An 18,663-nucleotide genomic window follows, 5' to 3' on the forward strand; every position below is an offset into this window, starting at 1 on the left:
TCTTTTTGCATCTTGTGAATATATAAATATTTTGGCTAATCAGATGTTATTTTCATATTTTATGTTTAATTTTAGTAAAAAATAAATAAATTTATTTTATGGGAAACTACCAACATTGAACTTAATTTGTGAGAATTTGCTTCCCTTGTTTAAGGTTTCAACTGTTTGCATCTTGTAAATATTTTTATATTTTTGGCAATTAGAAATTACTTTTGACACATGCTACATCAGATTAGCTTGTTTTACATTTTTTCAATATCTAAAAAATTAATTACTTATGTTTTGTTTAATTACCTATACATACAGTAAACTCCCGATTATCCGCGGAATTGGGTGGCACAAGTGCCGCGGATAATAAAAATCGCGGATAACCGCAAAAAGACTAAAATGGGGGACAAATCAGGTAAAAATTGTCCTATCTCAAATTCTTAAACTGTATTGATGCATAACACTTTCTGCAAACAGTGAAAATATATATAGAGTACAGTACAAATGTTTTGCATTTTTGCACAACTGAACTTAACATCAATAACAAACAAGTGTATGTACGATGAAGAACGCACAAAAATAATAATAATAATAATAATAATAATAATAATAATAAAATTAAATCAAATCAATCAATCAAGCAAAAACAACTGAGTGTAAATTTACAATTTTTCAAAAAAAAGCCACTGGTATTAGCTTTTTACTGCGAAAATACATGTTCGTGATTGTTGATTGATTCGCGGATAATCCGCCCCGCGGATAAACCGCTCGCGGATAATCGGGAGTCTACTGTACTTATTAAATTTTGATTTTGATTATCATTAGCTAATTTTCAATTATTACAGATATTTTGAAAAAAAATTTAGTTTAAACAATTGAGCACCCTACATTTTATCTTAAAGTTTGTATTTTAAATATAAAGTTGAATTATATAATTTTAAAAAGTGGAATTTATAATTTCATCATTTTCTTTATGTCTGCTAAAATAATTAAGGTATGTAACGGGGGTGATTGTGTTTTGGTTATTCACTGAAAATCCAGTAGTGTTCGTTATGCTTTTACCTCCCTAACTGCAATTTTCCTCTTTTACCTCAAATGTTCAAAATTACTATTTTAGTAGGGTTCTGGGCACTTAACCCGAAGAGGCAAAGGGGTATATAAATTAAGGAGGGTCATTGATCTTCATTGGGATCTAATAAATTGACTAGGACCAACCTAGCTAGGCCCAGTGCCTGTTGCTAGTTATCAACAGGCTCTGGGTTTGATATTTATATGCACAATATTTTGACTTAATGAATTATTTAACATAAGAAATGAATTGCATGTTTTTCAAAAGTAATTGTTGTACATATGTATATTTAAGTAATAAGGGTCTTAGTTTTAAAAATTACTCCCCCCCCCCCAATTTTCTTTTTGAAACTCTCAAGTGATTTTTTATGAACTCACAATCACACCTGAATATTATTGCATTTCTAAATTTAAATTATAATTTCAACAATAACCCATTGTTTCCAAAATAAAACTACTTTTGTCATAATGTATGTCAACTTCTTGTGAAACTTTTCAATTTGGAAATATGGCTTTATGAATCTGAACTTGCACATTTATTGACTATTACAAGTTGTTCAGTAATATCAGGCTCAAGTTTACATTGAGAGTATTTATCACATCCAAAACAGCTTTTGCGAATTTTGAGGTGTGGAGACTGGACTGGGGACTTTCATAAAATGTTTTCCTTCTTACTAATTTTTAAATTTACTTGAAGACAGTTGAAATACTTTATTGGCTGAACAACTAATACATACATAGGAATAATTGATTTCCTCACTTTGCATACTTATAAATGATTTGCGAGCCTCTAATATTTTTGAACCTAATAGTGCACCCGGAAATTACCTTCTGGGTGGTGTTTTTGACCTAACCACCCTTATATGTGTATACACTACTATCAATATTGGAAATAAATGTTGAAACCAGGGGGGGGGGGAGGTTGACTTCAAAACCTCCTCTAGGCTATTCCATGGAACTTATGTCTTAGGTATTTTGGATTCTTCCCATAAAAGTTAAAAGCAACATGAAAGTTTTTTTTTCATTTGTTTATTTTTTTTAATGTTAGTTTGCAGATTCTATAAAATGTACTTCTTTGACTGTGAAGATAGCAAAATTGAACCTCTGGGCTCTGCTCCTCTTTATGACCAAGCTTTTCAGACATTTGCAGAGACACTTTCGACACAGTAGTTCTTTTATCAAAGTGTTTCTTGTTGTAGAAAAGGCAATTTTGTTTTCCTCTACTTTTTTATATTATTGCCTATTGTTTATATGTTTGCTTTAAATGAAATCTGCATGCAATATTTTTGATACAAATTTATGATATGGCCTTGAAAAAAAAATTTTTTTTGCCTTGAAAAGTACTTGAATTTTTTTTTCCCTAAAGGGTATGAACCCTAAATAATTTCCCCTTTATACAGGGTGTTCCGTTTTAACCTGCAAGACCTTTATTTTCGTAACCGTTAGTCCTAGATATATACTTCCAAATGCAAAAATTTTAAAAATCAGATGTAGAGTTAGGATATTGAAAGTTTGAAGTAAAAATAAAAAGAAGTAAAAAAAATACAAAATTTAACTCTTTATTTGGGCCTCAAGTCCCCTAATTTATATTTAAGGAAATAATTCCAACAAAGTTTGAAATTAGTACGACACATATTTACCGAGATCTGAAGCACAGCGTTTTGTGACTTACACCACTTACACTTGCCGTCAATAACACCTTTTGGAGGAAAATATAGCAGTTAACAAGTGTTTAAAATTATATGTGTGCATAGGGTGCGGTTTTTCAAATTGTTTGAGGTTTTGTTGAGCATTTTTGTGCATCAGGGCATAAAATTTGCATTTATTTTTGAATAGCAATCAAAAATAAAAAACCTTTGTTTTCTTACTTTTACGACCTGTCATTCTTCTGAAAGGGCGATAAGTTCCAATTTCCTTTAAAACTTTGGACTGGAACATCTCCTTGAGTTTTGGTCACACAAATGTCAAGTATTTTGTGTCAGTAGTAGTTTTCAATGGAGATTATTTCTCTAAACATTAGTTTGGGGACCTAGGGCCTGTATGTTGGTGTTACATATGGCTTTATTCAGAAGGATATTAATCCATTTAAAAGGCAGCCAAGAACAGGAAAAAAAATTACAATAAACAATTGAACATATAACAAAAGAAGATGGCTAGGCGGCCCCTCAACTACCTAGGGCCCTTATAAAAAGTTAAATTTTGTACGTTTTGATTCATTTTTGCTTCAAACTTTCAATATCTTAACTTTGCATCTGATTTTGAACATTTTTGCAATTGGAAGTATACATCTATGACTAACGGTTGTGAAAATAAAGGTTTTTGCAGGTTAAAACGGAACACCCTGTGTACTAAACATGTTCACAATTAGTACTAGAGAAGTCCTATGAACCAAATTGGAAAAACGGAAATACCGTCACAGTTTTGTCACAATAATTAAAGAGAGAAAGAAAAAAATTTTTTTTTGTCGATATTGCTGCATTACATAAAACCATTTCGCTGAGCAATATGAGCATGAAGTTTCTGCCACTGAACTGCGTATTTCAAGAAAACATCCATTATATCAAGTAGTATTCAAGACCTTTAAGTTTCAATTACGACAAACATTATGTGGCTGAGAATCACCTGGAGAACTTTTCACTTAAACAATTGAATGATAACATGCTCCTTGCATGAGAATACACAATACAAAAGCAGATTAAATTCTCGTTTTTACAGGTATTGTACCGATAACTGTATTGTAATATTTTATAGTTGAATATTATGTAAAACTTTTTTTCTTAAAGAAACAAATGCAAGAGTTGTGTTCCTACTGAGTTTAACTAGATATTGCACCAGCTGCCTATAACTTGAATAGCTCACTAGGCGAAGTAAAGAACATAGTCTATTTATGCAATAGAACACATATGCATGCATTTCCATACTCTCTATAAAATGAACACCCCCATAATCTAAACACTTTTGTTCTGCCCCGTGAGTTCAGAATAGAGACAGTTCACTGTAGTTTACTGGAAGCAGCTGCTACTTGCAACGGGGGTGAATAATTTTGAGAGTGCTCTTGATCTTCATTGAGGACTGATAAATTGACCAAGGCCATCTTAGCTGGGTTGATAGCCTGTTGCTAGTCATCACTTTTGTATTTGTAATTGCATAATTAGTTCATATGGTGAGGTTATTAATAATTCCTGAGTCGTAGACATCACTTAAACTGATGGATTTATTTGTGTCAGTAACTTGCCGCAAAGTCACTGTAATTTTCTCCATCATTATTCTTTTCTGCCATAATGTTTTAGTAACCTAATTTTAAAATGTGTTAAAAAAAATAAGTTGTCTAGAGCATATGTATTTTGGCTTACAAATCTGTTTTTTAAAAATTTTTATTAGCTTAATTTACAATGAAGTTGTAGCCATTAGATCTGAGAGGTTTTTACTGTATAAAGCCTTTCACTGAAAATCTTTAAAGAACTTTCAAACAATTCTGCTGAAAAAGAAGGAACTAGAAATTTTACAATCTTAGAAGCCATACACGAAGTATATGACATCATATGGAAAAAGTTTCATCTTGCACGATGTTAGTCATCACAGAAGGCAATATGATTAAAGAGAGGCAAAAGTTTGACTGCTGATGAGGACATTATTTAGTTGCATAAAACCATGCCAATATATCAAAAAAATATTTTATATGTAGAGGTGTCATACAAGCATGAAGAGAAAAGAAAAATATTTTTCTTTTGAATTTTTCCAAAAATTCTCTTTTAACGACGATTTTTTGTGTTTCCTTTAAAGTTGTGAAACAAACAAGTGACTGAACTTTATTTAATGTCATGGAACATTCAATCTCAATGTTACCTTCTTCATTCATGAGGTGTTGCATATAAAGTTTTAATGAACCATCATTTGAAAAGTTGCATGTATGGAGTAGCTAGAAATGTGAAAATTTTATTTATTGAGTTCATCCTTATTGAAATCACTACTGATGTGTATTTTTATATTTGCATATGAATATCGTTAAAATTTATATGTTGTAGCTTGTGTCGCAGCCAGTGGGGTTATGCAACTATTTATTCACGAAGAAAAGCTATTCATTTTTCATATCATCAGTTGTATTTGCAGTTAGATGAAGGGACTATAACTTTTAATGCTGATGCTTTTATGGTAAGTAGTAAATTTCTGAATGTTGGTTTTGAATTACTCTATTTTAAAATACATACTTTCTCTGACTAAAGTATGTTTTAGAAAGTAAAGGCCTTTGCTGCAAAAAAGAGATAGCTCCAATTTCAATGTATTCAAAAAGTCTGCATTAGAGCTGGCAGCATCAATCCACTTTATTCTTTTTTATATTTTAACAACTGCTCTTGTATGCTTTTCAGTAAAGTTATACAAAATAAGTTGCAAAACCTAAAAACAAAGTAGAATGTGACTTGGTGTTTTAAGCTTCATTGCAAACCTTTTGAAAAATTAAATTTGGAGCTATGTCCTTTTTTAACAAGCTCTTCAGTCATAATTTTAACTTTGAGATTAAAACGTTTAACTTATTGTGAAAATTTTGCAATGAGTAATTTTTATCAAGATTGGTTATATTAGATACTAGTCAACCCGTGCGGAACTCCGCACTGTGCTTCAAATCGTTTCATGTGTCAGCCCACTCTTTAAAAATTTCAAAGAAAGGACATTATGAAAAATCGAAAAAGTAAACGGATGTTGGCACAAAAAAAAGCATGTAATTTCAAGATTTTGTATTTTTGGTGCAACTCTTGTTACTATGACAGGTTACTATGACTGGTTACATACTATTTTCAGTAAAATAATCAAAACATCTGGAAAAGTTTATTGTAGGAATTTCTGACTTTGGCAAAAGACTTACTCATGTATGACACTTCGAGAATCAGAGGGGGTGAGTAGATAAGTTCTGAAAGCTACAGGTTTCAGATTTTGACAGGAGGGACAATAGCAAGGAATTCAAAGAAGGTGGATTTTAATGCTGGACTAAAGAAGCAGCAAGAGAAGAGAAAGACCATAGCTACTGTAAGCTATAGATGGCCACTATAAGCTTATCCCGTGAGAGAGAAAGAGATAAGAGTCCATTGTTAGATTGAAATGGAATACACAACTTTTTTTTAAAGTGGATTAAAGAGTTAGAATATGTTTTTCTACTCAAAATGTATTCAAATTGTAGAAAAAATTGAAATCTAATTGGTTTCTTTCTTGCTGATAGTTACATTAAACTCTTTTTTTATTCACTTAATAATCAACTTTGTGGGAAGGAGAGTGTTAAAAAGTTATTAAAAAACTAAGCAAACTCTTACAGGAAAGTATTTTAAAATTGAAAAAAAAAGTGAAGCATTTTTTTTCTTATAATTTTAGTTTTATCCACCAATAATTCAAAGTTACATTAGTTGCATCTAATTAAAAACATCAAAACTATTAATTTATTTTATCAAATATGTAATTTTATTATAAACTAATGTTTATTTATGGATTTTTAAACTATTCCGGTTATGACATTGCTCCGACTATGATGAGACCCAAAGGTGACATGATAACGTGGTTCGACTGTATTTTTTAATCAAATCTCATTCAGCCACATGAATCTAATTTTAGTGGGTTAGGTAATTGCAATTCCAAATAGTTTTAAAAAATTGAATTGTGATAATAATAATAATACTACATTTTATGTAGTTGTACTGAAAATATTTTTGTGTAAATGTTTGAACTTTATGTCAAAAGGCTATACATAAAAGATTTTGGGATATTTCTTGAACTTATAAAACTAGTCTGCAATATAGGCAGTTCTTGGTGGCAGCTTTTCAGATATGTCAGCATTATTGTCTGTTAATTCATGTTTTTCATGGTGAAGGTAGCAAAATATTTCATAAATCAATCCCAAAACAGAAGGTTGTTGAAAATCCATGCCAAAATGCTTGGAAATGTTTCACTTTCTCTTAGGAAATATATTTTTAGTTAATTTTCTATGAATGCATTAATACAATTCTAATTTTACTCACTTAGTCAAAACCTTATTTCTTTAAAAACCATTTTAAATTCAGATTATCATTTCTTATTTGAAACAAATTAATCAATGTTTAAACATTTTTCAGCTTTTATCAGTTATATACATAGATACTTTTGAGAAAAGATGGAAGAAAAGTTTTTGAAAAATCTGTTAGTTCTACTATTCTTCATTGTTTCCTGCTCACAAAGATTCTTATTGTCTAGGAAATGAAATGGAACATTTATTGAACTAATGAAGTACAAATCAATATTATTTGCTTTTGATGAATAATTTGATTTTAAAAAGAATTTTGGACAAGATTGGTTTATCAAGCTTATCATTATAATAAATGTAATATCATAAAACATCTTTTAGTACTATCTTAAATGATGTTGATATATACAGCTACAGGAAAGAACTAAATGCACGAGAAATGTCTCCAAATAAGGCAGATAGAATTGTTAGACTTTTTACTTGCCAACTTTTATTAGAAATTTATGTTTCCTCTAGATTTTTCTGAATATTGTGGATTAATTTTAGCTTGTCTCCAATTTACATAAAAATAATCTTTCAAATAAAGTTTTGCATGCTACTTTTGTTCTATCTTAAGTTTTTTTTAATTTTGTATAGAAAAGTTGTTAATATCCAGGTACTCTAGACAAGACTTGGTTTCGTATTGAGATGTCAAGTGCAGTTTAGTTACCTTTTGTTAGAACTGCTATTTGAGTTTGCAGAATGATCCATCCCCTACTTCTTCCACGAAATGGAAGTTAATATTAATTGTTGTAAATTGTATCACTTTGACTAATTGTGTTTCCTTTGGTCTTTGAGAGAAAATCTTTTTCCTCAATCTTTAACCATATTGTGGCACATGAGAGATAACTTGTCCATTTAACACATAGCTCTGGAACTAAACAACTGCAGGGTAATTGAACTTCTGTTATTTTTTCTCTTTGGATTATTATCAAGGGCGCCCATATGCAAAATGTTAAGGGGGCAGGGCTCAAAAATTTTCCCCATGGTTTAGCAGACTATTTTCCCCATGGAAGCCGATTAGAGACATTAAAATTTGACATTTTTAATAACTTATTCATTAATGGCTTGAAAAGAAATTTTTATAAAGTTTTGCAAAGAAAAAAGCACTAAAAGCAATTAAGTTCTCATTTCTAGGGGGGGGGGGGCTTGAGCCCCTCTTGCCCCCTTATATAGGAGCCCTTCATTATTATTATGCACTATTTCAAAGAAAAAGAGTAATAGTAAAGAGAAATAAATAGAACTGCATTAGACAAAAGTAAATAAATGTATAAATTTGAAAGATATGTAAAAGTGCCTGTTAATTCTGTTTTTTTTTTTTTTTTTAAATTTAAATCACTCTTTTTGAAAACATTTAAATGAAGCAAAGTGTGCAGCACTGATCAATAATGTTCCTCGAAAATAGTCAAGAAAAAAAATCAAGAAAAATTCATTACAATTAAGCAAAAAGTTGTTTGTGGGATAACATTAGATACAAAGAATTCTAATGAAAAACTGCCTTATGCTTTGATATTTCTGTTGAATAAATGTTTTATATATATTTCCTTTCTAGGGAATGGAGTACTTTATCAAGCATCAGTTGATTGACAACAATCCAAAGGAGATTGCACATTTTATTCATAATACACACACTTTAAATGTAAGACAAAAGAGATTGTATTTAAATGTAAGGTAAGTGAGATTAATCTTGGTTTGCCCACTTCAGAATAATTCATCTTTTGTATTAGAAGCTTAAAAAATAACTTGTTTTTATCCAGGCCTTAACCAGACTTATATTCTTTAAAACTTTCAAACTGTTCTTTATATCACATAAATAAATAAATAAACAAACATATATGTTTGCAGATTTAAGCTAGTTTGACTGAGTGAAAGTAAATACTGAGTATAGTCAATTACACACTAATATAGATTTTAACAATCATTGCACTTGGATGATTGCAAAAAGTTTTAAAGAAAAAAATAATAAAGAAGGGGGGGGGGAATACTTGTGTGTTTCTATGTAAAAATACTCATTCTTGCATGTAGTTTACCTGGCTTTTGGTAAATGGACATCTATTCAACCATTGATATAGCAGCTGTTTACTGTTCCTTTATCTAACTATCATCTAACATTGTTGCGCTTTTGTTCTTTCTGTTTGAAAAGTTTTAAAAAAAGACTCCCCAATTTCTAGGGATGTGTTGTTCATGAACGAATGGGTCAAAAAGAACGAATCCTTAAAGTTAACGGATCCATTCGTTCACGTAAAAAAGGAACGACCATTCTTATGAACGGTGAGCAGTTTCGAACATTGTATTGATGTACTTGTGATAAAATAGATTTTTTTTTTTTGAAAACCATTCATTTTCAAATTTTTAACTCTCAATCAATCTCAAATTTAATTTTTCTCAGTGCAGTACAATATATATTCCTTTCAAACATTTTAACATTCTGCTTTAATCATCATTTTTCTTTTACCACTGCAGTTCATTTGCAATTTTTCAATGTATCTATAAGTAATGTTTTGTGTAACTTTTGGGCTACTAACAAAATGTTTGGACTTTCCACTTGCTGTCCCACAAACCTTCTAAAATCCTTCTCACGTTTTCTGTCGCCAAAATTATTTCTAAAAATACCTTTTTTTACTTTTCTGGTGATCCTTTTGTCTTCTTTGACATCCCTATCAACTACCATCTATATTGATTTGGCTTTATTTTTGACTTTGTTGGCGGCTTCCAAGTCACTTTTTTAACTATTCTTATTTTTAATAGGGATTATTACTGTCTAATGTTTCCCGCATTTAAAAAGTGTTGCGCTTTTTTTTTCTGTTCTCATCGGTACTGTGGAATAATTTTGAAGCTTCCAAATATTTAGGTGAGTTTTTTTTTTTTTTTTTTTAACACTAAGTTATTCAGTACTCCGTCTGAGCTACCTATATATTTGTTGTTACTTTTTTTGCAATACATGGTCTATTGGTAACAACTATATGTATATATACTGTGCTGTAGCTGAAAAAAATATCTTAAGAAACACACCTTTTTCTTTTGGGTAGATATCATAGTTGACAGATGTTTGTTTTAGGGTCAAAAAAGGTCAGTTTCGACAACTGACACCAGTTTTTATTTAAAAAGCAGATGTTTACTTTACAAAAAAAAAAAAAAAAAATTAAACAGACTTAGTTTTGAAACCAGTTTACAGTAAATTGGCTGTAACTACATTAATTCTATTTATAATTAAAGTTTTCTTGTCTTTTTTCAAATTGTATTCAGAATTGCTTTGAAGAACATTAGTTCTGTATTTACTTCAACATTTAGTTTATAATATATCAAGAAATACATTCGCCTTGTTTACTTGCTGACTCGCGACAGTTCAACAGTATTTCAAGTTCAGATGGTTTAGTTACTTCAGCCGACCCCCCTCCCCCAACCACCATTTTTAAAAAAAATTTTGCTCAGTAGCATGAGTGTAGTCCGGATTCACTTAAGGGAAGGCCAAGCCAAAGTAGAACAAGATGGTGGTTGCTGCCGCCCTTACCTATCTTGCTTCAATTTCCTATACTAAATTTAATTTATAAATTAAAAGAAATGAGTGAATTAATAAAATGTAAGATAAGTTTAACACTGAGAAGATCTTTAAAAAGCAAAATCTATTGCTTTGAAGAAAAGTTAAGTACCAAAAGTTATAAAGTCCTAATTTTTTTTCTTGTTGTCTTTGAATCAGAAGAAAGACAGAAGTTAAGGGGTGGAGTCATATCTCCCGGAAATTTTTACAAATTAAAGTCCTAAAAACATAGTTTTAGTCAATTTTTGGTGGTGTTACAGATGGCAGAGAGACAAGTTTCAGCTTCCATTTCGGGAGAAATTTTCGATATGCACATCAAAATTTGCATTTTAGGGCGATTTTATAAAAATGAAGGGAAAGAGGGGTTGCAATTATCACCCCAAAATTATTTTTAAAAAATTAAGTCAATTTTAGGTTATCTTTAGTGAAGTCAAATGTTTTTCTTCCTAAAAATTTAGTTTTGGAAACGGAATTTTAGATTATTATTAGTGATTTGCAATGTTAAGGAAATGCGGAAAGTTCAGACGCTCTCTTCAGAAACGTTTTGGGAATAAAGCCCAAGAAACACATTTCAGGAAAAATTCCATGGTGTTAGAAGAATGGTCAAAATTTATTAGATGTTCCAGAAATTTTTTTAGATTGAAGTTTCAAAACTGCAATTTTAAGCTATACATGTTGAGACGTTTGGAAAGACCCCTCGGAATCTCTTTCTGGAATCCGGTTGAAATTAAAATCACCAAAACACCATTTGAGGATATTTTTGGTGAAATAAATGGAAAAGAACAGGTAAACGACTGTCCTCCAGAAATGTTTTGAAATTGAAGTCCTAAAAATACATTTTAAAACTGTCTTTGGTGACTTTGAAGAGGAAAGTGAAAGTGAAGACTTTCCTCTAGGAAAAGGCAGTTGCCCCTTCCTGCTCCACTCTTGCTAAGATCATAGCTTAGGAGTGGTTTTTGAGCTTTTCTTGGCTAAGTTTTCCTTTAAAAAATGTTTAAAAAGAAATATATTATCAAATAAAGCTTTTTTTTTTCAATTTGTAAACTTCCTGTGGGCCGGGAAAAATATGCTTGCGGGGCGGATTCTGCGCACAGATCAGAGAACCCTGTTTTAGGGTATGCTGCTCCCACCCACTGACAAAGAAGCAGCTTAATTGTGCCCCCCCCCCTTCTCTGAATATTCTACATCTGACCCCAAATAAAATATTTTTTGATTAATTTTTCATTGACATATTTTCTTGCATTTAGATAGTTTAAGTTATTTTTCCCCCAAAGAATATCACTGATCTAATGAAACATTTCAAATGTCTGTGAGTAATTTGTGCAGAAAGATCACCTGTAACTATTTTTGAATGAACAAGTTGAATGAACAGATCAAAAGAATGAACGATCCTCTGATGAACGGATCATTACAAAGAACGACATAGCCCACCTCTACCAATTTCATCAATTTTCTCTTTAGTAAAGATACACATGCGTCATCTATAATTTTCCCCTTTTCATCAACACCAGTTCTTTAATGCAACTATATATAAAATCGTTCTAAGCTGGGGGAAAAGTTGCTTATTAAATTGCATACTTTTTCTTTTCAATATACGTCTGATTTCAGTAACCTTTTCAATTATTAGGGTATTATGTCAGTTATCCGCAATAATCAACAATACAATAGATATTTAACATGTTTGTTTCAAAAATGTTGTGTTTTCAATTGTTAGGATATTATGCCAATTATCCCTAATAATTAGCAAAATAATAGATATCTTTGATAACCTCATTCCCAATAATTTCCTATTTACTTCCATGGAGAGGAGCAAGATCAACCGTCACATTTGGGGCAACTGATAATTGTTATTTTCTGTTTTTTGTCACTCTTGCATGTTGTTACTACAGAGTCTATTTGTGAACTTGATAGTGGCAAGATTGCATCTGCTTTCTAGAGAAGGTGTTCCTAGTTTAAATCATCTTTTAGCAAAAGTATGCTTAATACTCTATAACTTTAAAAGAAATTACTAATATATTTGTGACACAAATGAATGTACTACATTTAATGATATTGCTGTAGTAAGACACTAATTTGCTATGGTGTTTTGACTTCTTAAAGCCTCCGTTTCTTCAGTACAAACACTGGAGCTGTGAGATATAAAAATTGATTTTGGAATTCGTTTTGATCCCTAAGTTTGTTTTCTTTTTGTGTTTGCTGCTTTTCTGTTGTGTGTGATGAACTATCCTCCTGATTGTTCTTTAACCATTATGAAGCCAATGCAAAATGTTTGTGTCATATAGTTCTTACTAAGAAAAGGTTAAAAGTTTTCGCCGTGACACAGAAATATTGTCCCAAATAACAAAAATGTATATGGGTGAACTTGATTATCGTACTGTCATAAAATTCTTGGTTTTGGTTGGATTTCTGTTAGGAAATTCATCCTGCGTTGAAAAACATTTACTTGTACTCTACTTCTGCCATATCAACCGTTAAAAAGTGGGCAGTTGTCCCCTGAATTCCCCCATGTTCTCCAAAGGTGGTCCATGTGAAGGTGAGTGAGAAAGCTAAGGCTGTGAGGATATTGGGGGAAAAAGGGTGTGAAACATCTTGCACAAAGTATTGGGGATGCAAAAGCTTGGCGCAAGATATGTACCATATTTGTAGAATGCCGATCAAAAGCAAATTTTCACATCAATGTTTAGATCATTTCAATAGGGATCAGAGCATTTTTTCGCAGCAATTTCTTGCCATGGATGAGATATGGGTTCACCACTACATGGCAGAAATGAAACAGCTTTCGACACAGTGGGTGGAAGTCAGTGTTTGACGCTAAAAGAAAGAAGTCAATCCATCTGTGGGAAAGGTTTTGAGCAATGTGTTTTGGGTTGCAAAAGGGATCCTGTTAATTCATTGTCTTGAGATGGCAAAGCAATTACAGGTAAATATTACACTAACCTTCTTGACCAGCTGGATGCCAAAATTCTGGAGAAGAACTTGACTTGAAGAAGAAAAAAAAAAATCCCCAGGATATGCACCAGTTCACAAGGGTGCGTTGGCAATTGGTAAACTGCAGAATTTGGAGTATGATTTTCTCGGTCATTGCTCCTGTTCTACAGGCATTTTCAGAGTTCCATCTGCTAACAAACTTGTACAAATTTGTTTCTGAAAAGGGCTTGAGAGGGCTGGAGATGAATGTTTTCACAACCTTCCAGTCCAGGAAGGAGTTCTAATGTTGGAGAAATGCAGGATTAAGTACGTTGAAGTCAAGTGATAATATTTAAAAAAATGAAATCAACTTTAAACTGAAAATCTCAGTCTTTCATTGTCATGCCAAGAACTTTTCAACTTGCCTCATAGCTGATTTCGACTTGGCTATTTTCAATGTATTTGCATGCTCCAAAAAACACTAATTCAGAATGTTTGTTATTGGATTTAAATTAAATTTTGAGTTTTTTTTTAAAAATTATTATCAAGTTTCAATTAAATTTGTTTGGTAAAGCATATTTTCACAAAAAAAAAATTAACAATATAAATTGTTTGTTAATTTTTTTTAGCATAGTTTGCCATGTTGTTAATAGTTCTGATATTATGAAGAACATTTCAGTGGTTTTGGTTCACAGTAAGTTGATTGCGGCCTTAATACTTTATGGTGCAAAGTTAAGAAAATTGCAGCATGATATTTGAAAAGAGAACAATGTCGAAAGATGTCAAGGGTTAGGGTGGCTTTATTTTACAAACTTTTTGCATCTGGAATTACAGTGAATGCTACCACATTAGGTGTGAAAGTGGTTAATGTTTCTTTCTTTAGGTTTGAATGAGCGATATTTTTTTCCCATTTGGAAATAGTTATCTGAATACAATTTGAATGTTTCAGGAGAGATGTTCTAAGTCACCTTATTGAATTACATAATTATTCCAAGCAGTTTTTGCCTCATGCTCTTCGAAGTTTCTTTAAAACGCTTCAAGCTCCAAATCAGTTAGACAATTACCTTCATTTTTTGTTGGAAAAGTTTTCAGCAAGGTTTTGCCAGTGTAATCCAGAACTACAGTTAAGCACAGGTGAGTCTTTATTCATTAAAAAATGGTTGTTTTCGTACAGCATATTATTGTGAATATGCATTTGATAAAAGTAAGATTTTTTAAGATTGTGACAAGTAGTGTATGGAAATGATTGAAAAAAGTTTGATGTAAAATATTGTTGAAGTAGTAAGTGATTTACAAATGCTAAGATACACCTTCGTTTTCTTTAAAGCTTTGTTTTATATATATATATATGTGTATATATATATATATATATATATATATATATATATATATATATATATATATATATATATATATATATATAATAAGCAAGCCAAATTCCAATTATTAAACAAATTATATAAAAATTATGATGATAAAAAGGAAAATTGAAAATAGCTATTAAATAGGAAAAGACAAAGTATGAATCCAAAGCTCATCAGCTGTGGAGAATTCATTAAATATGGTCAAACTATGAACTAAAAGAGAATGTTTAAGCTCCAGTACATGTAATATAGAGTAACATTGGGCAAATGCACCACATGCTAAACTATAAACAATAAACAAGTGCTCAAACCTAAAACTAAAAGCAGGGGGTTTCGCCTCGACTAACTAGGAAAACAAGTTTCGATAATTAGCCATCCACGGGACAGTACCTGCCAATAACAAAATTATCTTACCTTGAGATTCATTTATACAAAACCATTCCGATGTTCAACATGACAGAATTCTTTCCAGTTGTCAACATAAAAGTAAAAAACAAATCCATATCCAAAGAGATCACTCCAGAAACATGCCAGTCTGTTTCCCACGTGTAAAATTCATCCACCCCGGTGATCCACAAAAAATGGTTTGTCACGGTTGTATCATACATTTACACAGTTTCAAAAGAAGCAAAATGCTCATCGAAGGCTATACTTAAGCAAATGTTTTCAACCAGATTTTTAGGAAAGTTAATTTATTATTAAAAAGTATATTTTTGAGTACTGAAATTTCTTGATTAAATGCGGAAATGGTATTGCAAATTCTTTTTGTTCTGATAGCATGCAAAACAATGGTGCCAATAAAAACCTTTTTACTTAAGCAGGAGGAAAAATCTTGTAAGCTGTTAACTGTGAAATTAAATTCGTGGCTTTTATCATAGATTGTAGTGTAACAATTTGAATCAATTTGTATGTTAATATGCAGGAAATTGAAGTTATTTTGATTAAAACTAGTCTTTTTGAGCATTAATGATCAATGATAAATAGTTTTGTTAAGTTCAGAAAAATTCAGAAAATTTATACTCAATAGGTCATCGATGTACCTGCAACAAAGAAGTGCAGAAGAAGGATTGTCAATTAAATATTTTCTCTCATAATATAAAAGAAAAAGGTTGACTAATGTAGATCTAAAATTAGCTCCCATTGCAATGCCATTAATTTGTGGAAAACATCAATTACCATTTTTGAAAAAATTATTGAAAATACAAAATTTAAAAAGACCAAGAAAAAACAATTAATTAAAATCAAGGGAACCGAAATGAAAACCGAATCGAAAAATTCTTGACTGAATTGAAAAGATCTGAAACAGAGGAAAAAAGTTCAATGAGTGGGATATTGGTGAAGAGGTTTTCAAAATCAAATGTGCTTCCAAGTAATTTATATCAAGCATATTCAGTAAATTGATCACTTCTACACTATTATTAAAAATCCAAAACCAATTCTTTTGTTGAAGTTTAAGCTGTTCAAGAATTTTTTTGAGAAACTGTTCAAGTTTTACACTCGGATTTTTTCCAATGGTGTTGGTAGCAGAACATATAAAACGAAACCCAACAGGTGTTTTTTGAAATTTTGGAATTGCATATAAGTAAGGTAAGTTAACAGAATCAGGACGTGGCAATTTAAAAAGTTTGTAAGCAGCAGCAAATTTTTTGATGATGGAAAATTCATTAAGTTTGGAGGAATTATAAGTGGTGGTTTTAACGCTCAAAAAGACCAGTTCTAATCAAAATAGCTTTAATTTCTTGGATATCAACATACAAATTGACTCAAATTGTTCCACTACAATCTATGATAAAAGACGTGAATTCAATTTCACAGTTAACAGTTTACAAGATTTTTCCTCCTGCCTAAGTAAAAAGGTTTTTATTGGCATTATTGTTTCGCAAGCTATCAGAATTAAAAGAATTTGCAATACCATTTCTGCATTTAAGCAAGAAATTTCAGTACTCAAAAACTTACTTTTTAATAATAACTTCCCTAAAAATCTAGTTGAAAACATCTGCTTAAGTATAGCCTTCGATGAACATTTCGCTTCCTTTGAAACTGTTTAACTGTGTAAATGTATGATACAACCGTGACAAACCATTTTTTTATGAATCACCGTGGTGGATGAATTTTACACGTGCGAAACAGGCGACTCGGTATGTCTATCTACCGATTTCGGGATATGTTTTTATGTTTTTAATGTTTTGTTGACAAATGGATTGGTTTTTTTATCAGGCTGAACAATGGATTGGATTTGTTTACGCGGATTTCAAGGTAAGACAATTTTGTTATTGGCAGGTACTGTCCCGTGGAAGGCTAATTATCGGAACTTGTTTTCCTAATTAGTCGAGGCGAAACCCCCTGCTTTTAGTTTTAGGTTTGAGCTCTAGTTTATTGTTTTTAGTTTAGCAAGTGGTGCGTTTGCCCATTGTTACTCTATATTACATGTACTGGAGCTTAAACATTCTCTTCTAGTTTATAGTTAAAATTTTGGTCTTTTGACCATTATTAATGAATCCTCCACGGCTGATGAGCTCTGGATTCACTCTTTTTCTATTCCTACTTAATAGCTGTTTGCATTTTTCCTTTTTATCATCATTTGTTATTTATAATTTGTTTAATATTTGTAATTCTGTTTGCTTAATTTTATATATATATATATATATATGTATATATATAATAATAATAAAAGTGAAAAATATTGAAAAGACCACACCAAGAGCCCATAGATGCGCAACACAGCAAACTTGTTTAATATTTGTAATTCTGTTTGCTTAATTTTATATTTACTTGGCTTTTTAGTTTTGCTGTGTTGCACATCTATGGGCTCTTGGTGTGGTATTTTCAATATTTTTCACTTTTATTATATATATATATATATATATATATATATATATATATATTGTATTTGATTTATGTGTTTGTAACGAAGTTTCAGCTATTTGAGAACATTATATGGTATGCTCTTAAAGCCTCACTATTTTGTATATTTTTAATAACCTTTGTTTTTTTTTTTTTTTACTGTTCCAGATATGGTTTATATTTTGTGCTTTTCCTTGATAATGCTATCTGTCGATTTGGCAAGTCCTCATATAAAGAATAAAATGTCAAAGCGAGAATTCATTCGCAATGTGCGGCATGCAATACACAAAGCTGATGATGAGTTCTTTGGGCACATGTATGACGATGTTTACCTACGTGGACATGTAGCTCCTAATTCAGCAGATTAGAAAGCTTGTACACTTTTAATTTCAAGTTCAGCATTTGTGGTGGTTGTTAAAAATGTTATTTACTAGTCTTAAAAAAAATAAATAACAGCAACAAGAAGTAATCTATGTAAACTGAAATGTTCTCGTTATCTATGGTATGTTCTGTGTGGTCCGTGTATGTCTTGATTTGTTGTTTGTTATGTTGAAATCACCGAGTTGAAAGCTTTTTAAAGTTTGAAAAGTTGTTTTTCGCTACTTTGAAATATGCAAAATAATTATTTTTATATAAATCATTGATGACTTTAACAAATCTCTAATGTCATAATGGTGTTCAGTTTTTACATACAGCACAATCCTTGCAATAAATAGTATTTTTGTAACTTTTTATATGGTTGATAATACAACATTAAGTTTTATTCTCATGCACAATGATGTTGACTTTCAAATGCAAATTATTTTTTTATATTTTCTTTTGAATGCAAAATACTAAATACATTAAGTTTCTTCTAAGAACCAATGTGTTTAAAGAATTACAGAATTTTTTCTGCTAATTATTTTTTAGACATTGCAATATTTTGTTTCAAA

At 30.9% G+C, this 18,663-nt stretch overlaps 1 protein-coding gene across 1 annotated transcript in view; it reads left to right on the top strand.

The window, feature by feature from the left end:
• The window catches only part of LOC129218666 (F-box only protein 8-like), a 32,414-nt gene extending 14,315 nt beyond the window's left edge, over positions 1 to 18,099 (top strand). Inside the window, exons 3-6 of the mRNA XM_054852987.1 lie at positions 5,082 to 5,208; positions 8,631 to 8,749; positions 14,473 to 14,657; positions 17,900 to 18,099. Of these exons, the coding sequence (XP_054708962.1) occupies positions 5,082 to 5,208; positions 8,631 to 8,749; positions 14,473 to 14,657; positions 17,900 to 18,099 (631 nt within the window). The remainder of the gene's footprint in view (positions 1 to 5,081; positions 5,209 to 8,630; positions 8,750 to 14,472; positions 14,658 to 17,899) is intronic.
• Positions 18,100 to 18,663: the final 564 nt, after the last annotated feature.

This window comes from Uloborus diversus, chromosome 3 (genome assembly GCF_026930045.1).
Source record: "Uloborus diversus isolate 005 chromosome 3, Udiv.v.3.1, whole genome shotgun sequence".
Lineage (NCBI taxonomy): Eukaryota > Metazoa > Arthropoda > Arachnida > Araneae > Uloboridae > Uloborus > Uloborus diversus.